General features: G+C 48.8%; 2 protein-coding genes across 3 annotated transcripts in view; one reads left to right on the top strand and one right to left on the bottom strand.

Annotated features, from left to right (window-relative positions):
• The window catches only part of ANXA4 (annexin A4), a 28,462-nt gene extending 20,222 nt beyond the window's left edge, over window positions 1-8,240 (top strand). For both annotated transcript variants that reach the window (XM_081922582.1, XM_081922583.1), the window contains exons 10-13: window positions 3,153-3,248; window positions 4,913-4,971; window positions 5,097-5,219; window positions 5,856-8,240. In XM_081922582.1, coding sequence (XP_081778708.1) covers window positions 3,153-3,248; window positions 4,913-4,971; window positions 5,097-5,219; window positions 5,856-5,915 — 338 coding nt within the window. In that variant the 3' untranslated portion in view covers window positions 5,916-8,240. The remainder of the gene's footprint in view (window positions 1-3,152; window positions 3,249-4,912; window positions 4,972-5,096; window positions 5,220-5,855) is intronic.
• Window positions 8,241-9,614: 1,374 nt separating this feature from the next.
• On the bottom strand, window positions 9,615-25,851 carry TSR1 (TSR1 ribosome maturation factor). Its single transcript, XM_081922532.1, has 15 exons — window positions 25,699-25,851; window positions 24,756-24,859; window positions 23,932-24,148; window positions 23,715-23,849; window positions 19,597-20,018; window positions 19,295-19,454; window positions 18,549-18,715; window positions 17,418-17,623; window positions 16,984-17,146; window positions 14,332-14,442; window positions 13,428-13,560; window positions 12,184-12,300; window positions 11,128-11,268; window positions 10,014-10,088; window positions 9,615-9,889 (listed from the first exon to the last, which is right to left on the bottom strand). The coding sequence occupies exons 1-15, from the start codon at window positions 25,805-25,807 to the stop codon at window positions 9,711-9,713; spliced, it is 2,439 nt and encodes an 812-aa protein (XP_081778658.1). The 5' UTR covers window positions 25,808-25,851; the 3' UTR covers window positions 9,615-9,710.
• Window positions 25,852-25,885: the final 34 nt, after the last annotated feature.

The raw sequence follows: 25,885 nt of genomic DNA, 5'->3' as shown, positions 1-25,885 counted from the left end.
GCACTGTATATACCCGAAGGTGAATTGAGGGGGAGAGTACTCAAGCAGTTGCATGATAGCCCCACGGCGGGACATTTTGGGCAACACAAGACCATGTGGTTGGTTACCAGGGAATTTTGGTGGCCTAAGGTGAGGGAAGATGTAAGGGAGTATGTAAGAGGGTGTGACCAATGTCAGCGAGCCAAAGGGGAAAGAAGGGCGCCGGCAGGGTTATTAGAACCTTTACCCACACCAGAACGGCCTTGGGAAGCGATATCAATAGATTTTATGACGGATCTGCCAAGGTCCAAGGGGAAAACAGCCATCATGGTAGTAGTAGACCTGTTAACTAAGATGTGCCACTTTGTAGCATGCTCACATGCAGTCACAGCGGAAGAAACGGCGAAGTTGTTTGTGGAACATATCTTTAGGTTGCACGGGGCTCCCTCGAGGGTGATCTCAGATCGAGGCAAACAATTTACTTCCAGGTTCTGGAGGAAGCTCATGAGCTTGTTACACGTGGAAGTCAATTTTTCAACTGCCCGGCACCCTGAAACCAACGGGCAGGCGGAAAGGGCAAATGGCATTCTTCAACAATATCTTAGGTGTTATGTCAATGACAGAGAGAACGATTGGGTCGAAAAGTTGGCGTTGGCAGAATTTGCCTACAATAATGCGGAGAATGTGTCCACAGGGATGAGTCCCTTTTTGGCTAATTACGGGTGTCACCCCAGGGCATTTCCAGGGGAAGGAGGGGAGAGATGGAGCGTCCCAGCGGCTGAACATTTTGTAGAAGAGATGGAAGCCATCCATCAGCAGCTCCAGCTCAACTTAGAAAGGGCTAAGGCACAATATAAGAAGCAGGCAGACAAGAACAGAAGGGAAGGTGAAACCATAAGGGTGGGGGATCAAGTGTGGTTGTCAACCCAAGGGTTGCCGTTCAAAGGGGGTTGTAAGAAACTGAGGCCCAGAAGATTGGGACCCTTTGAGGTGATTCAGCAGGTCAACCCGGTAGCTTTCAAACTCCGATTACCCAACCACATGAAATTGCACCCAGTGTTCCACAGGTCGTTGCTGTCACCATACAGGGGAGGAGGTGAAGGGGAGCACGTCAGGGGACCAGCCTTGGAAGAGAGGGAACGCCGCAACCATGTAGCGGAAATCCTCGATTCCAGGTGGAAGGGAAATCAGGTGGAGTATTTAGTGGCATGGGAAGGGGAACCGGAGTCAGAAAACACCTGGGTAAGTGCGCAGGAAGTCAATGACGAGGTTTTAACAGAAACGTTCCATCAAAGGTTCCCGAGGAAACCTCAGCCGATAGCAAGGTTTAGGAGGGAGTATTTCGGCACCACCGATGAGGAAGAGGAAATGGAAGGGTTCGCGGAGTCGGAGTTGGAAGAGGGAGTGGACTCTGATGACGAAGAGTACCTAGAGAGTAGGAACAGCAACAAGTGGAAGGAAGTGTTCGCGACGTCGGAAGATGAGGGAGGTTCTTTCAAGGGTTTTACCTCCTCACCGCCAGTAGGAGAGGAGACGGGAGGGGGTGAAGGGGGCCCTGGAGGGGAGGTGGATGTCAGGGAACTGACATCTAAAGCGCCGGAGGTGCAAAGGCTCACTGAGGGTGAGAGAGCAGTAGCAGCGGAAGAGGGAACCAGTAGAGGGCGAGCAAGAACTCCAAGGGAAAGTGAGTCGGAGGGATGGCTCAGAGACGCTTCAAGCGAAACCAGTGGGGAGGTCTCAGGACCTCCTATAGGGACACCCACACCTCGACGGAAACTGTCACGCCGAGAGGCCAGACGACGTGTTTCCGTTAAGGAGCTTTTATGTTGGAAACGTTTCCGAAAGCAGCCACTTTCGGATTCTACTAGTGATTGACGCAGCCATGCTGGAGTGGCTCCGTCACAGGCAGAGGTTTGAAAGCCTGATCAAACTCTGAGGGACTTGCATTTTACGCACAAGCAGCTCATCGTCCCATCATAACACACATGGTTTTAGAAACCCCCATGTCTGTTCAACCAAACTTGCCACTGCACAATATTTCTTTTTCTTTAATTCTTTCAACATATACAACATCACAGAGATAAATTAAGTAATATATCACCAGAAGCTGCTGTTTAGGCAATACGTGCAGTTCTTATCCCAGACTACTTTTTGTATAGAAGGCAATAAATAGTTTATTAAGCAAAAAGTTTTATAATGTGAGGAGAGCCGTCTGTTTTTGTTTTTAGCTATGTACATAATGAAACTCTGCTATTCATTTACAAAAGAGACTTTATGTTTCAAGCTTTGTGCCAGTTTTATTATTTTTCTACAAGTGCTATTTGCCACTTTGTTCTACCAATTTGTCAGAGAAACACCATCTAAGTTCCTCCAGAATCTTGTTGTTATGCACCTGGGTGCTAGGAGAAGAGAATTTACTAAAAGTTAAAACTGTATAAGTTAATACTGTCTCCCATAAATGGATTGAGAAGAGCCAGAGACATTTTATCCAGTAAGTGGTTTTATTTGAACAAATACTTCATCCCAGAACTGAGCCACTGAGCCACATGCCATTTTTACACCTCTGTTATTGAGGCCAAGACCAATTTAAAAGGAAATTTTCTCCATATTGAAATCCACACCTCTTTACTGATGCTAATCTGCCAATAGAATCTGTTCTATCTCTTTAGCAGTGTTCAACTATAATCCAAAGGGGAAACTGATGTGGTTTGGTGTATCAAATTTTCACAGCAACCAAGGGATTCTATATTCCTTGAATTGAAATTTCTACAAATCCCTTGTGAGTGGCTGAGGTTGTGTAAATAATGTCACAGAGTTTGTTTAAACCTGCACTGTGGAAGAGTAAAGGGAAAATATTTCAACTGAACTACCATTTTCTTATTTTAAAATAATCATAAGTCAAATATCAGAAACCTGGGAACTCCCCTAATGTTCTACGTTCTAGCTTATCTAAGCAGCAAAACAGAGGGCAATTTTAAGTGTTGTCGCCAGTGCTCATCCTACTCAGAGTAAAGTCATTTAAACTAATAGACATGGCTAACTTTTGTCAGTTAATTTCAGTGAGTCTACTCTTAGTAGAAATTAGTTGAATAAAATCCTAAATATGTGGGCTTCTAGATTTGGCACCTTTTTTACTTTTAATTTGCTAGTAAAACCCTCCTTCTGCTTTCCAGTGTTCGATGACTACAGGAAGATTGCTAACAAAGACATTACAGAGAGCATTAAATCTGAAATGTCAGGAGATCTTGAGGATGCCCTGTTAGCGATAGGTGAGTCATCTACTGAGCTGCTGAAATGAAACGGGGGGGTGGGATGGTCTTGTGGGGCAACTTGAAAGAGCTATGGAGGTGCCTTGCAATGATGATCTTGGTTTCTGCACCCTTCTCTCAAGAAGTCCAATAAACTCTACATGAAGATTATCCAGCAGCCCTGTGAGATAGGCTTGACTGAGATAGGTTGGCTCAGGTCACCCGGTGAATTTCATGGTTTATGCCCAGGATAGCTAATGCAATGCCTCCTTCCATGTGAGCCTTCAAAGCTACTTAATATCTGCAGGGGAGACTTTTCCGCGCATTCTGGTAACAGTTTGTTCAAACATGAGAAACCACTTCTTTGGTCACATCCAGACTGGAACTCATTGCCTCAGGAGGTTCATTTGCCCCCCACACCGACCTTCCATTGTCTGCTGAAGGTGTTTTTATTCTAGAAGCCTTTTGGCCTGCTGGGCTGAGGTGTATTAGTGGACTGATCTGTGTAAAGATGTTTTTGTCTCCAAACCGATACTGTGGCATTTCTTTGTTTTACTGATTTCATCAATATCTGTTAGAATTTAGTATTTGTAAAGGGTCTTTGCAATAGAATTACTTATAACTCACCCCCTTTAACAAACAATGATCTGACTTTCACGTAACCATAGCAAATTTTTTTTTAAAAAAATGATTTAACGTGAACAAATTTAATGCTGAACGAGTTAGAACAAATCTGGGTTACAGCTCATTGTTTGTTTGGGGAGAACTAACACTTGAGGCAAAATGGGTTCGGACATTTTATAATATACCGTATGTATTTTAATGGATGTGTTTTCTGTGTTGTTTTAATTCTGTTATGAGTTTAATTACTTTTAATCAATTATCTTTTATATGTTTTTAGCTTTTTGTATTTTATCTGCGTTGTTTTAATTTGTGTAAGCCGGCTTGAATCCTGGTCTGGGGAAAAGGCAGGATATAAATAAATATAATAATAGTAAATAATAAATAATGGTGACAGCCCAGATTCCTCAGAACTCCTTGGACAAGCCAAACTCCTGTTTCCTTGCAGCAAGGCAGCAGCAGAGCGAGAAGTTTAAATCAACGCTTCTGTTTCAAAATAAAACCATAGTTTTTGTTTTAAACTGTAGTTCAATGTGATGTTTGAACTTGGCCAATAATAATATCATGACTGATCAGGGATTTGAATCTATGACTTTCCAGACCAGGTCTGACCCTCCAGCTCGTAGAATTGGAAAGGACCCCAAGAGTCATCTAGTCCAGCCCTCTGCAGTGCAGGACTCTCAACTAGATCATACATGACTGATGGCCATCCAACCTCTGCTTAAAAAGTTGGACTCCAATTCCAATCAGCCACAGCCAGCATATGCACTGGTTGGGGATGCTGGGAGTTGTAGTCTAGCAACCTCTGGAGGGCAACCGGTTTCCCCCACCCTTATTCTAGAGTCCTTCATGCTTTCTCACTGGATAATGGCTGCTGATGAAGGGACTCCTATGTTGGGCAGTTTCCTCTTGGCCAAGTACAGTTGACACCACACTTTCTTTCTTCAAAAATGCAGGCCCTCTGTTTGCTTGAAAAACTATATTCCTTGATCATGAGCTTGTCTGGTTCCAGCTCTCTTTTCTAGCTTTGCTAACCTCGCTTCCTTTGTTTTCTCTCCTTGCAGTAAACTGTATAAGAAATAGGCATGCCTACTTTGCTGAAAGGCTGTACAAATCCATGAAGGTAAATGGGCAGAAAGGTTTGAATGTGCCTTGTTTGTTTGTTTGTTTGTTTGTTTGTTTGTTTGTTCGTTTTAATGCAAAAACCGAGTGACCAGTTGTTTGTTTTCTCTCCTTCCCCCAATCAAGGGATTAGGGACAAATGACGATACTCTCATTCGAGTAATGGTCTCCCGCTGTGAGATAGACATGATAGATATCAAGGCAGAGTTCAAGCGGATGTATGGAAAATCCCTCTACTCCTTCATTAAGGTGAGCTTGCATTTTTTGTTCATTTGTTTCCCCATCCAATTCCAGCGCCTTTAAATTCCCATGTAGGCCTCAGGCCTAATGAAGCTTGGAGCCGCTCTCTCTCATTGCTGTGAGGCTTGGGCAGGAGAATTCCCTGCAGGAACAATGTCCCCAAAGAGGCTCACTCACGTGAGCAGCCTGGAGCAGTGCTTAATGGCCATAGCATAGCCAGATACAAACCACCACCACCCACAAGGTTGCTCTCCACATATGTTGAACTACATCTAGCATGGCAGCGCCTGTAGTCTAGAACTCACAGCTGCTAAAATGGTTTTTGTTTAGACAAGTAGAATGTGGGTGTATGTTTTAATCTGCTTTTAGTTTATTGCCGATTTTAAAACACTCAAAAGATAAAGTGTTGCTTTTACTGATAACTTTGTTTTAGTCTCCTTGTAAACTGCTTTGAGCTTTGCTTTTTTACAGTAGTGTATCAATTTTATGAAATAAATAAGGTAAATCTCCCATCAGTCTATCAGCATGGCCTTATGGCACTGGGGCTGATGAGAGCTGTCGTCCAAAACCTCTGGTGAGCACCTGGTTGGGGGATACCATTAATCAAAAGCATGACTTGACAGTGGCTTCAAATTTCTCTTTCAGGGCGACACCTCAGGAGACTACAGGAAAGTCCTGCTCCTCCTTTGTGGTGGGGAAGACTAACAGCCCAAATGGCCTCTTGCCTTTTCCTACACCCAGGCAGCACGCCTTGCCCACGCTGCCTGCAGTCTCAATCTCTTGCAGTAATCCTTTTATGCCAGTTTTGCATCATGCTAACCTAGATTTTGTGTACTATAATAGGTTTGGAAATAATTTCTCCTTGGAATCATTGGCAGATAATATATGTGTGGGGAGCTCTGAATCTTTTTTTGTGCCCTGGCTTCTAAAATTGGACCTGCAAACGTGTTTGTGATTTAAACAAAAAAACAAAACCTGGCAACTCTCAAATTTCCTGCAGGTCCTCTTGACTAGGTTTCATTTGCCTGATACTCCTCACTCCTGAAGGGATTTGCTGACCACCTAAGTCAGCCTTCCTCACCCGGTGACCTCCAGCTGTTGCCAAACCACAACCCCCTCCATCCTTGGACATTGACTACAGACTGGTTGGAGTTGGTGGGAGTTACTCTCCAGAGGTTTTGGGCTGTATCAGGCTAGGGAATGCTGACTTTAGTATTCTGTTGATCAGGCACATCCAACTCCCAAGAGACTGTGATCTACTCCCACTCTAAAAATACTGGCAGTGATCTACCCATTGTCATTGCAAAGAGTTGTTGAGCTTTTTGGGGGGAGGGGTTGCTCAGAGTTGTTGAGCTTTGTTTAGGGATTGATCAGGGGCACCACAGAGATCTCTTGCTTTGATCCTGTGATCAACCGGGAATGCCCTCGCGATCAACTGGTAGATCACGATCGACCTGTTGGACATGCCTGCTGTAGATTTGTAAATGAAACATAGGCCTGCCTTGCGGTCTGAAGTGAAACAGAGGAAACTGGCTTATATTGAGCTAGACCATTGGTCCATCTAGCTCAGCACTGTCTACACTGACTGGCAGCAACTCCCAAAGATTCCTGTGAAGAGTCTCTCCTGGAGATTCCAGGATCTGGGACCTTCTGTATGCAAAGCTGGTGCTCTGTGGCCCTTCCCCAAAGTACATCTCCCACACAACTACACCCTCATTTACAGGAGGCTACGTAAGCATTGTTACTTAGCTTCCCATGCCCACCAAAATCAGGAACAAATACTGCACAATGAAGGGGCAGTGCTGGATTTCAACCCTTGGCCTTGCATTCCTGCTGTCTTCATTTCCCCAGAATTCTTTTGGGGCCTCAACAAATAAGACCCCAGGGCATTCTGGGCAAATGGCAATGGCAGCAGCTGCACTGCCTGCCTGGTGCTTGCCTTATTGGTTCAGGGCTCCCTGTAATGACCCAGCCATACCACCTTTACACAGTACCCTTCGTACGCATGGCAAGGGAGACTTGCTTTTCAATCAATGTATATGGGAACTGCTGCTTTTTAGTAAATCTGGATATTGCCAAGTCCAGCCTCTTGTTTAGTTCCCAAAGTGGGTTGGGCCTCATTCCCATTTATGTGTGGTTGATTTCAGGGATTTTGCCTTTTTTAAGAAAATCAAGTGCTTCTGGAGGAAAATGAGGCCAGTTTCAGCTAGACTGTGCTTCTGCCTTCCTCACAAGTTCTTGCCCTTTAGCCACTGTGCATATTTTTTGAAAAAAATGTAAAGCAAAGAATTTCACACATGCTCTGAACAGAAAATCTGTGTCCAGAACAAAACATGTTAACAGCAAATGAATGTAATTTGGGTCCTACTCAGAATGCTAGAGCACTTATTTAAAACGAAACAATCCTCCCCTGCCGTCTTCTGTGGTGCCTTTAGAATTGCTGTGTCTGTATATATTCTGCTGCCAAAAATGTAACACCTTTTTGTGCCTTTCCTGTGAAATGCAAAAAGTCAAGAAACAGTCTGATACGAAGTCTCAGCACCAAGAGCATAATTGATAAAGGTTGACTCTTCTGAATGTGATACAGATATGAGTGCAGGAAGCTCTCCCTTTGATTGGAGCAGAAGCATGAAGAGAAATCGTCTCCTTCACTCTTTCCTCCACTAGAGAGCAATTCTGATCTAGGAAACAGTTTATGTACAGCAGCTGGTCCTAGTGTCACTCACTGCTCAGAAAGTCCTCTCATCTGTGCTTTGAAAAAAACAAAAACCTGTCAGGTTGTGATTTACTTTTGTTTCATGTTTGTGTGAATTCTATTTTGCTTCTAAAAGAGTGGGAATTGAACGTGAGATTTGAATCAGGTTTCAGTCTTCTAAAACTAGTTCTCCTTTAGAAGACAACCCAGACTTCTGGTTAAATGGGAAACAACTGTAAAGCCATTGCAAAAAGGTGGCAGTGCAACAGGCAGTTGAAACGGCATCATGCTGCTTGCTTTCCACTCCAATAAACCAAAGATGTGTTTGCTGTAAACTTTGCTTTTTTTAAAAAAAGGGGTAGAAGCCTCCTGGTAAGATGGACAAGAGAAGACTGTAGGGACTGAACACGAGGCTCTGGACAAGCACCCTAGGCAAGAAATATTCTGCAGTGTCCCTTCACCCACCAAAGGAATCTTGCTAAGAACCTAAGAAGAGCTGTGCAGGATCAGGCCAGTGACCCATCTAGTCCAGCATCCTGTTCTCAGAGTAGCCAACCAGATAGCCCAACGGGAAGCCTAAAGCAGGACTGGAACATAAGAGCAATCTCCCCACCTGTGATTTCCTGCAGCTAGCATTCAGAAGCATTGCTGCCTCTGACTCTGTCGGCCGAGCATAGCCATCAAGGCTAGTAGCCATCAATAGCCCTCTCCTCCATGAATTTGTCTAATCTTTTAAAGCCATAGGTGGTGTAGTAAATGAGGGTAGCAAATGTGATTAAGTTTCCCAAAAACATCCCTACAGCTGCCCGTGCCACAGCTGGTGAGGAATTGCCAAGTTTAGAATCAAGGAATGTCTCTTTCCTGGAAACCTTACAAGTGCCTGGGCGTAGCAGTATCTTTGCTTGATCCCAAAAGAGAGAACAGGCTCTAGAGTCAGCTGGAGAGTAGCAGCCACATACAAGAAAGTGGGGAGCATCAAAACACGGCAAAGAAAGATGCAGGTCTGTAAGGTTCTGGGGAGGAGCTTATGGGAATTTTATCATCTGCAACCATATTGTGTTAGTTCAGAGGCCTTGATTAAGGTACTCATTTTAGAGAAGCAGTGACTTGAGTCCCCAAGAGGACATGGTGCTGGAGAACTCCCCGCTCCGCCAAGGTTGAGAGATGAGTTTAAGATCTAAACTTCGGATCCAGATTTCTGAAGGAACAAAGACGCCTCCTCCCTATTCCCCTCCTTGCCAGGGTACAGACAAGCATTTCTCATTCTCCAACATGGAAAGGAGTGCCTTTACATCATGGCAAAGGACAGGGCCCTCTCCAGTGTAGTGTGCTGCTTATAGAATGCCCTCCCCCTCAAGAGTACAATTAGTACAGATGCAGAATAGGAAAAGTCGCCCCTTCTTGCCTGGGTTTCTGTTGGCTACTAGGTCTTCAGTGTGCTGCAGCAACTGGTGTTTCTTCCCCTGGGTGGAAATTTTAACAATGTTTTGAATTTCTAGGGCATGAAAACTCTTCCTAGTCTTAACTGTTTGTGTCATGCCCTAGGATGAAGGTCAAGCTGGAAATACATTTAATAAATAAACCCAAACTACCCCTTCTTTGGAGGAATTGGCCCCTGACAGCTCACTTTCTCTCTCTGGGGCATCATATTGACCAAGACTGCTGGGCCACTAAAGACACACATAAATAAACAATTCAGAGGCCAAGGCTTGTCTTGGAAATACTATTTTCCTCCAAAAATAAATAGGATACAAATGAACATAGGCCAAGTGCAAAGTTAGACAAAACTGGGTCCCCTGCAGCTGCTAGTCCATTTCCTCTTCCTCCTGGCCAGGCAGGAGGGTGCTCAAACTCCCCCGCGGTGGCTCCGGCACGTGGGGATCGTATGTCCATCTGGGAAAGACCCGCTTGTAGAGGGTCATCAGCACTGTGTCCTGGGACTTCAGCTGCCCATCAAACTGACATTTCATGTGGCCATGGGTACCTGCCAGCAGAGAAGAGATGGGGAGGCAGCAGGTTAAGACACCGTTCAGAGAGAGATATCTGCTGGCATGCTCATATCATAAGCGCCCCCATCCCCCCTTCAAGAGCTGGGCCCGCATACTTACCCAGAGGCTCCTTGATGTGCCCCCGGCGCCCCCACTTGGTCCGGAGCTCCACTGGCTTGAACCACAATACATCCTCTGTAGGATATGAGAGAAAACAAAGAGTAAGTAGAACTCAGCTGCTGCCCACTGGTGCCCATTCCAAAATGAAATTTCCCCAGGCCTTGCTTTCATTCACAGGGTGCTCTGGAATACAGTGGGGTGAAGAGTGTCCATAGGATAGCACTGAACTAGCAGAACCTCCCTCTGGCTCAGTATTCAGGCACTGCATTCCCAGGGGGAAATGAGTGTAGATTATTATATTTATTTACATCCCACCTTTTCCCTGGACTGAGACTCGAGGCAGCTGACACAAAACAACACAGGCAAAACGCAAAAAGCTAAAAAGCAATTGAGCTTCATTAGAACTGAAACTATATACAGTGGTGCCTCGCAAGATGAAAATAATCTGTTCCGCGAGTCTCTTCGTCTAGCGGTTTTTTCGTCTTGCGAAGCAACCCTATTAGCGGATTAGTGCTATTAGCGGCTATTAAAAGCTTAGCGGCTAAAAGGCTATTAGCGGCTTAGCGGCTTAGAAAAAAGGGGGGGAGCAAAAAAAATTGCAAGACTCGCAAGACGTTTTCGTCTTGCGAAGCAAGCCCATAGGGAAATTCGTCTTGCGAAGCGCATCGAAAAACGGAAAACCCTTTCGTCTAGCGGGTTTTTCGTCTTGCGAGGCATTCGTCTTGCGGGGCACTAGTGTAAAAGAAATCTATTAAGATACAGATAATAAAAACAGCACGGCACTATTAGAGCTCTTTCCTTAAAAAGCTGTCCGCTCCATAAGACTTGTTGGAATAAAACAGTCTTCACTTGCCAGCAGAAGGACAAGAAAGAGGGAGCCAGTCTAGCTTCCAGAGACTCAGAGCAGCCACAGAGAAAAGGGCCTTCCCTGAAGATCTGAGTCTGGGTTATTCCATGGCAGCTAGCTTGCCATCCCATAGACAAACCCACCAGACTGGCAGCATGTGGTCAGGCAAGGCCTGTGCTGCCTTGCAGACCCAAGTCTAGGGCATTTCCCCAACTCCTCCCTAACAAATAGCAGCTCTGCCATTCTTCCCTCTGGGTCCCACTGTACCTCTGTTGAAGAACATGTAGCGTACAACTGCCATCTTGCTGAGGATCTTGAAAGGGTGGCCACTGAGCACCACCCGCTTGATCACCAGCCGGTCAGGGTCGACACTGAGCAGGGAGCCTGTGGCCAGGAGGCTGTGAGCTCCTGCAGAGAAACGCAATTATCAAGCGTGCTGCTGGATGGGCAACAGCGCTCAGTTCTAGGAGCCAGCTCACCACAGCCTGTGCAATAAATGCAGGCTTCACCCAGCCAACAAAACTGTAGTAGCCTTGCACCACTTTTCAAGTGGGAAAAGGTATCAATAGTAACCAGCTGGCATTTATGGCGAGGGGCTGGAAATGCTCTTGGCTTAAAGCCAAAGTCAATGCTTTTTTGCTACCCATGCTAAAAAAAGGAAAGGAAAAGGAACACCCACCCACACATCACAGTGACCATTAAACAGCACCAACACAAATATTTAAAAACTGCTGCAGTGCCACCAATAAATAAGACAGGGTGGTTCAAACAGCTGTTCCCAACGAGCCAAGTAGATTCCAAGTTGCTATAAAAACAGCAGTTCCTAAACTTTTTCAGGGCCACTGCCCATTTATTCCATAAACTCGCCCCCAGTGTCCCCAACGCTACAAAAATCATTATTGCATGAACCAGTAAGGAAGACAGTAACACAATAAAATTCAAAACACATTTATTCAAAAAACCAATTTGGTTCAATGAATTCAACAAAACCAAGGGAATCGATGCAGTGATATCAGCTTTTCAAAGTCTTGGACACCTCTGCTGCCCCCGCTCTGCCTCTTAGTGCCCCCAGGTAATCCCATCCCCACCCCCAGGGGGCGATACTGTCCACTTTGGACACCACTGCTGTAGACAACCTTCTCCAGCCCGTCACCTACTGGCTGCTTCAGACTACGCCTCCCATCAGCCCCAGTCAGCACAACTGTAGTCCAGCAGGCTGCAGCAGGCTGCTGCTCATGGGCAGGAACTGACGCAGCAGCAGGAGAAGGCCCAGGGGCTGACAACCCACCTGCCCCAAAGGCCCTCCCCCAATACCAAACTCACCGTTGCTCTTCTGTCTGAAGAGCAGCACAGAAGCAGGTGGGAAAGTGATGGGGCCGTAGATGGTGGCGACCGTGGCGGTGTCTGCCCGCAGAAACTGCTCCAGCTTGTGCTTGTCAGCTGAGGGAAGGAAAGCACACCGTCAGCCCCTGCCCTGGAGCCGCAGGAACGTCTCTTTCACCAATCCTCAGCCCCTTTGTGGAATTACAAGGTTACAGAGCTCTGTCCAGGAAAGCTCCCAGGGACAGAATGGATGCAGCCTCTGCCACTGAAGGGCCAGCCTCACCTTGCTCCCCTTTTGCTGGGAGCATCAGGAAGGAGCTGCCTGGCACTCAGACCAGTCAAGCAAGTGTGTCTGTCTGGCTCAGGGCAAGTAGCTGTGTGATGTCCCAGGCAGCACTTAAGCCCAGGACGATGCAGCCAGAAAGGTACCAGGGGCCTTCTGCATCCCAGATGGGGATGTTTTTTTCCAGCCTGAAGGTCCTCCTGATCTACCTTCCAGTGGTAGGTGGAGCAACAGATGTGAGTCTTACCTTTGGCTTATCATTGCCTAGCAGCCTATACAGTATTCCAAACATGCAAACATCAGACACGCACAAACACACTTCTTTGTCCAGGCAAACAATGTAGTGCAATTGCATCTCACACCCACCCCTTACTTGCAAAAAATGGATTACATGCACTCTGCTCTGGTGGCACCCTTCCAGGCAACAGCTGCAGTGGAGGAAGGAGAGAGACTAAGACAGAACAGAGGAGGGAGGCAGGCAGGGGAAGAAGAAATGTTTTTCTCTGCTCGGCGGATAAATGGAGGTGCAAGCAGAAGATAAAGGCTGGAATGGATCTGCAGCAGCCGCCTGCCTCTTTGCTGCCTCTCTCCCTGCCTGCCTCTTCTGCAGCCAAGGGAGCAGGATTTAGTCACCTGACAAGTGGAGACACAGGGAGGCCCTCCCCATGGGGCTCCCCCATTGCCAGCCAGCAGCTTTTGGCTATGTGCAATTTTGCGTACATGTGCTGCTCCTGGAACAGAAGCCTCATGTGAGATGCGTTTGCACTATACATTCCAGACCACCCAAAGTATTCAACGACGGCACGACACAGGGCCGGGGCATCTGAAGACCTGCTACCCTGTTCTATGTGTTCAGCACAGGACTTTCACCAAGACTTCTCTGGACACACACATTCACAGAACCAACTACAGGGGCCCAAACAGGAAGCCTGGGGCACAGGAGGGAAAAACGCTCATTCACCTGAACTGTGCTGGGAGTAGAGCGGGGAGGCTCGGAAGCGACGGAAGCCGCAATGGACAATCACCTCCTCCTTAGACCGGACAGGCTCGCTGTCACCCGGCAGGCGTCTCACCAGGAGGTTGATCACAGACATCTGCAGAGAGTGCGGAGAAGAAAGGGGAGGAAAAGAGGGAGCCTTAGGAATAGCCCAAACTCACTCCCAAAACAGACAAGAGAAGCCCCTGATCACCAAATGCCTGGCAGGTGTCATAAGAACAGAACAAGATCCTGGCTGCAGAATCAGGCCAAAAGGGGTCCATCTAGTCCAGCATTCTGTTCTCACAGTGGCCACACGGCCCTGGGAAACTTGCAAGCAAGACTTGAGCACAAGAGCACTTTCCCCTCCTGTGGTTTTCAGAAACTGGTATTCAGAAGCACTGCTGCCTCCAACTGGGGAGGCAGAGTAGAGCCATCGATAACCCTCTGCTTCATTAATTTGTCTCATCTTCTTTTAAAGCCATCCAAGTTAGTGATGAATCACTGTGGGAAGGAGTTCCACAGTTTAACTATGCACTTCATGAAGAAGGAATTTATTTCATCTGTCCTAAATCTTACATTCTGCTTCCTTTACATTCTGTTTCATTTGGATGTTCACAAGTTCTTGTGTTGGGGGGGGGGACTTTTCTTTATCTACTTTCTCCATGTGATGCTAAATTTAACAAGCTTCTATCATGTCTCTTCTTACTTGCCTTTTCCTTAAACTAAAAAACCCCAGATGCTGCAACCTTTCCCCTTGATCATTTTGGTTGCCATTCCAACGTTAGACGGGTTCAGACATTGTGATGAAAAGCTGTCAGCTTAAGTGAAGGGGGCACAGCACAGCTGGGTGTGGCCAGAACCCCCAATTGCTCCCCTCCCCATTCACCTTTTGTTCGTAAGGAAGCAGCGTGAAGAGCAACAGAGGCACCTGCTGCTGGAAACTCTCCATGACCGAGACGGGGACACTGCAGATGTGCAGCGTGACATAACAGCCGACCTGCGGAAAGAGAAGACAGAGGGTGAAAGAGCGAACCTGGCAGTGCCTGGAGCAAAGCAGGAAATGGTGGGTTCAGAAAGCAGGAAGGGGCAGAAACTCTGCCCATCAGCAAACATGTACCGGAGGCCAGAAAAGGATTGTAAGCAATTTGGAAACACCAGCATTTGCCAGGCTCGTCTACCAAGATGGCCATACAATTCTGATGCAAGTTGTCCTTCAAAGCATTTGAAGAGCACCAGATTTGCAGAGGCTGCCCCAAACAACCAAATGCCAAGAGCTGGTTTAAATGTGCACAGACTCATTGCGTGTGAAACCCCAAGCAATGGATCAGGATGGGCAAGGCCCCACTGTCCCCACTTTCTCTAAAGCAGGGGTGGGCAACCTAAGGCCCTCCAACCGTGGCTGGTCAACAGCTCCCATTCACCCTGCCTACTGGCCATTCTAGCTGCAGCTGACAGGAGATACAGCCCAGCAGCATCGGGGGGGGGGATGGGCTCACCACCCTGGGCCTCGTTTGCAAGCTCTGATGCAGTTTCACCCAAACTGAGAAATCTCAATAATAAGCTGAGGTTGCACATCAAGGGCTGCCAAATGAAGAAGCGTGCATGCACACGAAAGCCCATACCAATAACAAACTTCATTGGTCTCTAAGGTGCTACTGGACGGATATTTTTTTTATTTTGTTTCGACTACGGCAGACCAGCACGGCTACCTATCTGTGCCAAATGAAGCTCCAAGTTCCAAAGCCTGCACTGGTTTTCCTAAAACTGAACAAAGCCTTAACGGGATGCCAGCTACAAACCTCGTTTCACTGAACTATTCAGTTTCCTCAGAAGGAAACAGAAAAATCATAAACCTTAACACCCTACTGCCTTATACAGAATCAAACCATTGGTTCAACTAGCCCAATACTCAGCAATCTGAGTATAGCCCAATACTCAGCAACCTTAGCAGGGGGACAAACAACATGCTTTCACCCTAGTGTGGCTTCCCTTTATTACAAGACAGCAACATAATCCACACACACCCCGGACAGCATACAAATTGATACCGTATTTTTTGCTCTATAAGACGCACCTTTTCCCTCCTAAAAAGTAAGGTGAAATGTGTGTGCGTCTTATGGAGCGAATGCAGGCTGCGCGGCTAAGCCAGAAAGAACAGTGAGAGGGATCGCTGTGCAGTGCTCCCTCTTGCTGTTCTAGCTTCTGGGATAGCCCCTCAGTCCCTTCCCCCGCCTCCCGGAAAAGCCCCCAAGACGGGCTGGCCTTCTCCCTCCTTGGGGAAAAGCCTGCAAGCCCCGCACAAACACTCAACACGGCTCGTGAAAGGGAGTGCTGAGCAAAGCCTGGGATGCATACAGGCTCTGCTCAAAGCTCCCTTTAAAGATTGTTTTTTTTTCTTGCATTCCCTCTCTAAAAACTAGGTGTGTCTTATGGAGCGAAAAATACAGTAATTTGATTCAGCAACCCCACCCCAACTCACACACAAGCAAAACTCACTGCAAGAAGCTGAATGCAGCCAACCACGCTCTGAGCTCCCCAATTTCTCTCACCGCCAACAAAAACTAACAACTGAATAGATGAAGAACCTATCCACGTGACACTGACTCAAGATCCAACACATGCACTATGCAAAAGACGGAAAAATCATTACCCCCTTCCTTCTACCACCTCTCTCTCTCTCTCCCCATACCTTTCTCCCCCACTCACAATGTCTATGATAGAAATATCTCACACCAAATGTAACAGACCTGCAGATAGAGGAGTTTATGAATTAAAAAAAGAAAAAGACCTTTTATGTACCTTTGTTATCCATGAAATCATTTCAATAAAAGCAATAGTAAAAAAAAACACCTAGCCCATTATTGTGGACTAGCCTTCTTCAACCTGATGCCCCCCAGAGGTTTTGCACCACGGCTGCTATCAGACCCCGTCAGCTTCTGCATGAGGCTAGGGCTAAAGGGAATTGCAGTCCGAAACACCTGGCAGGCATCAGATGGGCTGTCCTGGAGGGAAGCCAGGAGCAAGGAAGGGGGGCTGAGGGTCTGCACCCACTCAGAGGAAACTTTATTCAGGCCCATCTCTGGCTTCCAAGATTTCAGAAGACCAGGTGACTTGCACTTTCCAGCTTCTCTTTGCAACCACAAGAGGTAGAAACTTGCTCTCATGTTTGAAGGAAAACCCACAAGGTGCTCAAGCCTCTCAGTTCCGTGCCGAGTTGTTGCAGGTTTTACACAACCAAGGAATTGCAGGCCACAGGCAACCCCAGCTGACATGGCTTTTGCCCTCCATCGTGGCACGGACTAGCTCAAGCCACATGGAGCTCTTGCCCCTGCAGGCGCTTTTGGCTCGCTCCTCTTTTGCCCTGAGCTTGCTTCAGGGGAGGCTGGGTGCAAATGATCCCATGCCCACGGTCAGGCTGTCTCCCACTCCTCTGCCCTCCAACTCTGCAATTATTTAACAGGACCGATGGGACCAAGGAGCCTTCAGGGTGTATGGCAGAACCAGACCGACTGATCTGGAGCCTGGAGGAAAGGCCTACCTCAGCTCCACTGCTCTCCTCCTTCTCCAGTTGCCGGAAGACGTGTTTCCTCGTCCGGGAGAAATCCTGGAACTGGAAGATCCGGGCATAGTCCCTGGGCAGGTTCTCTTTGGGGTCCCATGGAGAGGTCCGGAAGCTTTTCAGTCCTCTGTACTTTTGGAACCTGGAGACAACCAGAGAGATTCAGCACTCCAAGAGACCCGGCCTCCTGCCGTTGCCTCTCCCACACTCAGCGGAGGAGCTGCCTGTGAACCAGCTTCAGGAGGAGCTGCAAGGCTCCTCTGTTCCCAAAGCCCAGCCTAACATGAACCTGGGCATCAAGACCCGGCCTCGCTTTGGCAACTGGCAACGATAAATGTAGCAAACCAGGGCAGACCTCGCCATCCCATTGCAGGCACTCCTACCTTTCCACCCTGCATGTATGAGGCTCTTACCGGATCCGGGCCGCCACATCTCGCGGTGTGTCCACCTCATCTGGAAACATCTCCTCCTGCCGCTCCTGCCTGTACTTCTCCAGAATTGCCTCGTTGTCCTCCATCTTCTCATCGTCCAAGAGGGTCATGTCTGGACCCTCCTCTTCCTCTGTGGCCTCTTCATCCTCCTCCTCCTCCTCCTCCTCCTCTTCACTGCCACTCCCATCCTAGCATACAAAAAAGCAACCCACGTGGGGTTGTGAGAGACGAGAGAAATTGAGCAGCTGCAGTGGATCTTCAAGAGCCACAGGTGTCTGAAGAAAGAAACCTTTTAAAGGAAAAAGTCACCATGTCTAATTGGTATACTACTACTTGAAGAATGACATGAAATGAAAAATAAAATAAAATACTAGGCTGGCAGTCAAGACAGACACTCATGGCTTGCCATCTCTCTTTGCTATGCTCTTACAACCATGTTCTTCTTTATGGATCACAGAAGATCCACAGCTGAGTGGAAGAGGATCTGCCTTGCAAGCAACAGGTCCCAGATTCAATCCCTGATGGCATCTCCAGGTAGGGCCAGGAGAGCCTCTGCCAGTCAGTGCAGACAATATCAAGCTAGACAGACCAATGGTCTGACTCTGCATATGGCGGTTTCCTATCCCCCTCCCCGGATTCTGACCTCTCAGGGCTATGCACCCACAATGCCACTCTTCATTCCACCATCAACAGGGGTCCACTAATCTATCTCACCACCAAAACATGTTCCTGGCTCTCAAGAGAAGATGCCAAGCAGAAGATGACTCCTTCTGCTGGGTCCCGCTAGCTCCAAGGTTCAAGCCTCTCTCCAGCAGTTTCCTACTTTCTTCCCAACACAAATCAAGTAAGAGATACCCTTTGCCTCTCCACCCCACCCTTTGAACACATGCCAAAAGACTTTGACAGTATTGGCAGCAAGCACAGAGTCCAGCTAATAAGCCAAGCCAACATTTTAGGGTTCCTGCACATCAAGTGGGTTCTTGCACCCAGCTGTTCCTGAACAGTCCAGAATACCTACAATGAACCCATTCTCCCCAGCTCCCCTCCTTCCCCCCTTGCCCATCAGATGTCCACCTACACCTTCCTGCTGTGCCCTAACCCCAACCCCATTACCTGGGAGATGGGCTCTTCCACCATATTCTCTTCCTTGTCTTCCTCCTCATCGTCCTCCTCACTGCCATTCTCCAATTCGTCATTGTTGTCCAGGATCCAGGCAGCCTGGTAGGCAGATGTGCCTTTGGGGACCCTCTTGGTCATCTTCTTCCTCTGTGCCAGGGACTCTGGAAGTGCAAGCGCAGTTAGCCAGAGAGAGAGAGAGAGAGAGAGAGAGAGAGAGAGAGAGAGAGAGAGAGAGCTCACCGCTCTTCATCTGGCCAAACTGAAGCAGTTACAGCAAAGACTGCTTTACAACACCAGGAAAGTGAAGCTGAACTACTTAAAAAGACACACTGCTGGTGCTTTTACACACTACCGTTAAAAAGCGATAAAACGATTTGCAATACCAAAAACTATAAACCTACCCAGACATTTAAAAAGCTGGCTCAAGCTGCAATCTGTTTTTTGTATATTGTTATTTAGACTTTCTGAACATCTCAAATAATTCTTGATGATTTTTCTTAGTGGTAATTCTATTGGGTTTACCCCCCCCCCAAAAAAATCACTTTGCGGGTTCTTTTTACAGTGTATAAAGTTCATGAAATATATAACTTAAGAGGGAAGCAGCGTTTGAAGCCCAACCCAGACCATAATGAGCCTGAAAGAGAAGGGGAGCCTCAGCCCGCCCCACGTGCAAAGTGGCATCCTTCAGGACGGCTGGTCTAAAGGAGGAGGCAGGCAGGATGGACAAGGCTCAGACTGACCCTCAGCCTCCTTCAGCTCCTCCTCGGTGGGCCAGGTCTGCTCTCCATCCATGGGATCAGGGGTCACTTCTGACTGCAGAGACTCTTGCTTGCTGGCTTCAGCCTTGCTGAGCACCTTCACGTCTTCCTCCATTTCCTCTTCTCTCCTGACAAGGTCATCCTAGAAACCAGGAGAGAGAAGTTCAAGCATGGCCACCTGGGGGCAAAGGAGCTGCTTTCTCCCCCACCCCCACAAGCACTTGCTGCCTCCTCCTACCTTCCAGTTTCTTTCCCCACCCTACCAGACAGGCAACAGAACCTACCTGGTCCCCCATGCTCCTTGGGTGTACTTTTGCAGTTCTGGGGTTCAGAGCAAAGGGCTCTGGGGAGGCATCCACCTGACTCATCTGGAAGTCCCCGTGTCCCACGATATGCACCAAGCTGTTCACGTTCAGGCTCCGTCCCCTGACGTAGCCAGACACCTTCAGGGTCCCCACCAAGGCGCTGTCTGCGCTGGGCACGAAAGTGGCGGCAGTGGCCAGCAGGTGAGCCCTCCGGTCTCGGAAGGCCAGGTGCCGCTGCTTCTGGCTGGCCAGGTGCTGCAGCAGCAGGGCAGACTCCTGCTCTGTGTCGAGGGGGAAGAGCCTGTCCTCAGGGAACCTCTTCTCAATGGCTTTGTTCAGCTTCTTGCGACAGTCAATCTGCTTCTTTAGCGGCTGGTCAGAAAGACCTTGAACAGCAAGGCCTGCAGGTGACAAACGGGAGAGAAATGGGCCACAGTGATCCATGCGACAGTCATCTCCAGGCTTGACTACTGTAATTCGCTCTATGCGGGGCTGCCCTTGAAGCTGTCCCAGAAACTCCAGCGGGTACAGAATGCTGCAGCGAGGCTCCTCACGGGGTCTCTGCCATGGGAGCATATTCATCCAGTGCTTTTCAAGCTGCACTGGCTCCCGGTGGAGTACAGGGTCAGATTTAAGGTGCTGCTTTTGATCTTTAAAGCCCTTCATGGCCTAGGACCCTCGTACCTACGGGACAGCCTCTCCCGGTATGCCCCACGGAGAGCCTCAAGGTCCATAAATAGCAACACCCTAGAGGTCCCGGGCCCTAAGGAAGTTAGATTGGCTTCAACCAGAGCCAGGGCCTTTTCAACACTGGCTCCGGCCTGGTGGAACGCTCTGCCTCATGAGACCAGGGCCCTGCAGGATCTGATTTCTTTCCGCAGGGCCTGTAAGACAGAGTTGTTCTGCCTGGCCTTTAACTTGGAGCCAATTTGATTCCCTCCCTCCCTCTCTTTCTTTTTTCTTTTCCTTTTCCTCCTGCAATGAGGCTACATTTTAATATTTTAATTTTTTCAATATTTAATGTATTTTAATTTTGTTTTTAAGTTGTAATCATTCAACTTGTTTTTATTATTGCTTGTAAGCCCGGCCTTGGCTGGGGAGGGCGGGGTATAAATAAAAATAAAAATTATTATTATTGTTGTTGTTGTTGTTATTGTTATTATCAACGGCTGGGTAGGCTTTAATGTCTGCTTACAGGCAGCTGCAGAGCTCAGGGGACCCCCCAAGGCAGGGCAGACCAAAACCTCCAGGTGCCAGCAAGGTATCCCTGAGATAGCTCAGTTGGTAGAGCATGAGACTCTTCATCTCAGGGTCCTGGGTTCAAGCCCCACATTCAGCAAAAAGATTCCTGCATTGCAGGGGGCTGGACCTGATGACCCTTGGGGTCCTTTCCAACTCTACAATTCTACAAACGTCAGCAGCCTTGCAGCACTGACTGGAAGCCCACTGCCCATCCCTTCCATAAGTTGGTATAAGTTCAACAACACAGGGTGAGGCATAGCGGATCAGATCCAAAATTTGTCTCATCTGCCATCCCATTTCCAATTCAGGCCAGCCAAATGTCTCTTGATAAACAGACACGACAGCCTGCCCTGTTTGTGTACAATATCTGTGGCTTGAGGAGAGACTGTTAATGAACACGGTTGCTCAATTTAGCACTCATGGGCAGCAGCTGCAAAAGATCTGTCCCTCTTTGTGAACTGGTCTAATCCCTTTTAATATGAGACCTGATGGGCAGCTCTCTCTGGCCTCTGCCACCAGCCACAGGATCAAGGGCCCCCTCCCCTGCCTCCCAGGAAGAACACAGTGGCAAGGAGATCAGCCCATTCCCATCTATCAGCCAAAGGAACATGAGCTGCAAGCTTACACCCACCTTCCCGGCCAGAAATAACATTTGGCTACAGCTGCCATTTGCCCCAAGGCAGCAGAAGGGAGAGGAAAGAACCTTCTGGCCCCACCCTTTGGCCAAAGAGAAAAGAGCCACAATCCACTGCTCAGACAAGAACATCAGCATTGCCTGAACTGAATGTAAATGCTTGTAACTCAGCACTTCAATCTGACCTTGAAGGACTCTTTCCTCTCCCTTTTCCTGCCACTCCCCACGTTTACATGTTGCATTTTTAGTTTATATGCCTGTTGGCAAAGTCTGCCTGCCTCTCTCTAACTTCAGCCGCTTTGTCTGAAAATCAGGATAAAAAGACTGGCAGAATCCGAGACCAGGGAGAAGAGTTGGTGGAAGAAGATTGGAGGAAATTTAACATTTATTTACAGAAACATTGTAAAATTTTTGAATGTTAATGACATTGAAATGAACTGAAGGGGTTCTAGCAACAAGGTAAAAAATAAGATTGGATTGATAATAGACAAATTACCGTATTTTTCGCACCATAGGACGCACTTTTTGCCCTCCAAGAATGAAGGGGAAATGTGTGTGCGTCCTATGGTGCGAATGCAGGCTTTGCTGAAGCTGGAGAGCGAGAGGGGTCGGTGCGCACCGACCCCTCTCACTCTCCAGGCTTCAGGAGAGCCCCACCGCCAGCCCCACAAGCTCGGGGGACAGCGGGGAGGCGGAACGCCACCATCCCGCTGTCCCCCGACTTGGTTAGAAGGGTGGCGGGGGGAGAAGCCTGCTCCTCCCTGTCGCCAGCCCCGCAAACTCGGGGGACAGCGGGAGAGGCGTAGCGCGCCCGTCCCGCTGTCCCCCGACTTGGCTAGAAGGCTGGCGGGGGGGGGAAGAAGCCTGCTCCTCCCCGTCGCCAGCCCCGCAAACTCGGGAGACAGCGGGAGAGGCGCAGCGCGCCCTCCCGCTGTCTCCCGACATGGTTTGGAGGCTGGCGGAGGGCTTCCTCCTCCCTCAGCCCCGCAAGCTCCCAGAGCGATGCCAAAGCTGCGCGCAGCTTCGGCATGGCTCTGGGTCCCGTTCTGGGGGAGGGGGAAGCTCGGGCTTCCCCCGCCCCAGCCCCGCGTCTCCAGCCGGGAGACGGTTGCGGGGGGCTGCTTTAGCCCCGCGCATGCTCTCCCGGCTGGAGAGGTGACGCGCGCCTATGGAGGCTCCTGCCATAGGCGCGCGTCACCTCTCCAACCGGGAGAGGGTCGCGGGGGGCTGCTTTAGCCCCCTGCGTGCTCTCCCGGCTGGAGAGATGACGCGCGCCTATGGAGGCTCCTGCCATAGGCGCGCGTCACCTCTCCAACCGGGAGAGGGTCGCGGGGGGCTGCTTTAGCCCCCTGCGTGCTCTCCCGGCTGGAGAGGTGACGCGCGCCTATGGCCGCTGCTCCCTGACCTGCTCTTTGGGGCTGGTGGTGGGCTTCCCCCGCCAGCCCCAAAGAGCAGGTCGAAAGGAACCTGAAGCCTGGAGAGCGAGAGGGGTCGGTGCGCACCGACCCCTCTCGCTCTCCAGGCTTCCAAGGTAGCCGCCTGAACGCACCTTAAACGGCACCTTGTTTTAGAGCGGGAAAACAAAAGGGGGAAAATTCTCCCACTCTCTGCACAGTGCCTCCTGCCGCTTCGCTGAAGGGGCGCTGGGCAGAGAGCAGAAGAATTTTTTTCCCTTGTTCTCCCCCCTCTAAAACAAGGTGCGTCCTATTGTCCGGTGCGTCCTATGGTGCGAAAAATACGGTAATTGGATATGAATTTGCTGAACTATTTTTCAAAAGGGATACAAAAAAGGGAGATGTGAGGAAGTCAGGAAAATAAATGAATCAAAGATGAGGAATTAAAAAGAGGGATTTTGTGTTTTCTTTTTTTAATGTGCTTTTTTTCTTTTTTTCTAAGTTAAACTTCTGTATTTTTTGTACTTTGTAATTTCATAATTTTGTGTATGTGTTTTTTCCTTTTCGTTTGTTGTTCTTAAAACTTAATAAAATATTATTTAAAAATGAAAATCAGGATAAAAAGAACAGTAAATGCCCCTGTGTCGTAACTGGAGGTTACCCGGCTCCCTCACACAGTCTATAATTCAGATGTTCTTCCCAGTTATGCAGCTTGGCCTCCCCACTTCAAACCCTGGCATCCAAACACTGTTTGGTTCTGCTAGGAGGGATTTGGTAAAGGAAGAACCCCCTCCTGCTAGCACAGCAGCTTTTGACACTGTTCTCACCATAGCTGGGGAGGCCCTGTGCAAAGATGCAGGAAAGGCAGTAGTCTCCAGCGGCATCCCAGCCCTCGTGAGGATCCAGCACAAAAAGGAGGGTGTCTGCAACCTTGGCCAGGTCCAGCACAGCATGGAGGTTCCCTGGGTGACAAGAAAGGCACAGGTGAAGGTGGAGGCTGGCGTGTTGCAACGACAGTGTCTCAGTACGCTAAGGTGCCCCTACCTGTGTCAGCCACCACAAAGCGCCACCGGAGTCTGGATTGGTGGCACAGCAGGCCAAAACCTGGTGGGCCCATCTTGGTTTGGCACACAGTAGAAGCTGCACTGCTCTGAAACAGGCTCAAGGCTCTTGGGATAGCGAGGCCAGCATGCAGCGGGACTACCACCACCAAGTGGGGTGGCCCATCCTTGCGACCCAAGTTCCGCTTTTCTTCCAACACCTGTGACCAAGAAAAAGCAAATAGAGGTCCTTTCATGGAGGAGAGGACTATTGATGGGCCGCAAAGCACAATGACTATGCTCTGCTGTCAGAGGCAGCAATGCTGCTGAACGCCAGCTGCTGGAAACTGCAGGAGGGGAGAGGACCTGCTTGCAGGTTTCCCACAAGCATCTGGAATAGATGGCCCCCTTTGGCCTGATCCAGCAGATGCCCTTCTTAAATAAAATAAAAGGATGTCACATAGAGGAGGGAGAAAGGTTGTTTTCTGCTGCTCCAGAGAAGCGGACACGGAGCAATGGATCCAAACTACAAGAAAGAAGATTCCACCTAAATATTAGGAAGAACTTCCTGACAGTAAGAGCTGTTCGACAGTGGAATTTGCTGCCAAGGAGTGTGGTGGAGTCTCCTTCTTTGGAGGTCTTTAAGCAGAGGCTTGACAACCATATGTCAGGAGTGCTCTGATGGTGTTTCCTGCTTGGCAGGGGGTTGGACTCGATGGCCCTTGTGGTCTCTTCCAACTCTATGATTCCATGATTATGTTTTTCTGCGTCCCCTGTAGAAGCAGGAAGAGGCTTGCCCTCCACCCCACCAGCTTCTCCCTGACTCACCATCTCCCTGCACTGCCGGCGGAGCTGCCAGGCCCGGTGCTTGCGGTCCAATTTGGCCAAATTGCGGTGCCGCTGCTGGCTGAGTGTCTTAGCAGGGACCCGGCCTAAGGAAAGGGCGGAGAGAGAAGAGAAAAAGCTCTCAATGTGTACGGTGCTACGCTATACATAACAGAATTCAAAGGAAGACATGGAGTTAGGGAAACTGTTTAAATACTGCTCTTGAGCATATGCACCCACACTACTGAGCCAAGCTTACCATTATGACTCATTGCCCACCAATCATTTTATTTGTTTATTTATTTAATCAAATTCGTATATTGCTTGATTGAATAAAACCTCAAAGCAGTTTACAATATGAACAGAGCAAGAATTTTTTTCTGTAAAAACAATCAAAACGTTCCAAAAATTAAAAGCAGCGATAAACTAAAAACACACCAGCGTTCTAGATACCTGGGTATTTAAGCAAAAATGTTTTTAGCAGGTGCTGAAAAGAGTGAAGTGAAGGTGCCTGCCTTCGATAGGCAGGGAGTTCCAAAGTTCCTGCACTTTTTCTTACAGCTGCAAAAAGGAGCGCTATGTGGCACCTGTAATCCTGCCAGTTCCGCTGATTGAAGCGGTTTCAAGAGGGCGTACGTGGGGTAAAAGGGGGTCTCGCAGCTAAAGTGGTCCCAAGTTCTCTGGCACAGCCATCCAGGCTCTGCCTGTCTCGGAAGAGCTGCCCGCCCCTGGGCCAGTGAAGCAGGCACAGGCAAACTCGGCCCTCCAGATGTTTTGGGACTACAACTCCCATCATCCCTAGCTAAGGGGACCAGTGGTGAGGGATGATGGGAATTGTAGTCTCAAATCATCTGGCGGGCCGAGGTTGCCTGTGCCTGAGCTGAAGGATGCCATCGACTTCACGCAGGACAGGACTGCATATGCATGTACAGACGGGCCTCCTCACCGCCCTGCTTCTTCGCGTTGCTCCCGCTGTGCCTCCCGCTCTTGTGCGGCTTGTTCTGCTGCTTCAGGGACCCGGCCCGGTGGGCGCCGCCTCCGCTCTTCCTCGCCATGGCCACGCGCTCCCCTCGCCTGGGTGCCAGGCAGGAAGTGACGTATCTACGCTTCCGATAATGCAAACCAAGACCCGC

The sequence above is a fragment of the Podarcis melisellensis genome, assembly GCF_964234715.1.
Source record: "Podarcis melisellensis genome assembly, chromosome: 8".
Classification (NCBI taxonomy): Eukaryota; Metazoa; Chordata; class Lepidosauria; order Squamata; family Lacertidae; genus Podarcis; species Podarcis melisellensis.
Note: the sequence above shows the minus strand (reverse complement) of the source record. Positions and strands in the feature narration are given on the sequence as shown.

Excerpts from the sequence above, each read along its gene's own strand:
- TSR1 (XM_081922532.1), bottom strand. The coding sequence starts at position 25,807 with ATGGCGAGGAAGAGCGGAGGCGGCGCCCACCGGGCCGGGTCCCTGAAG. Across the intron at positions 12,301-13,427 it reads CTACTCCCAGCACAGTTCAG|CTGACAAGCACAAGCTGGAG; the intron begins GTGAATGAGCGT and ends TCCTTCCCTCAG. Across the intron at positions 11,269-12,183 it reads CTTCAGACAGAAGAGCAACG|GAGCTCACAGCCTCCTGGCC; the intron begins GTGAGTTTGGTA and ends GTTTCTCTGCAG.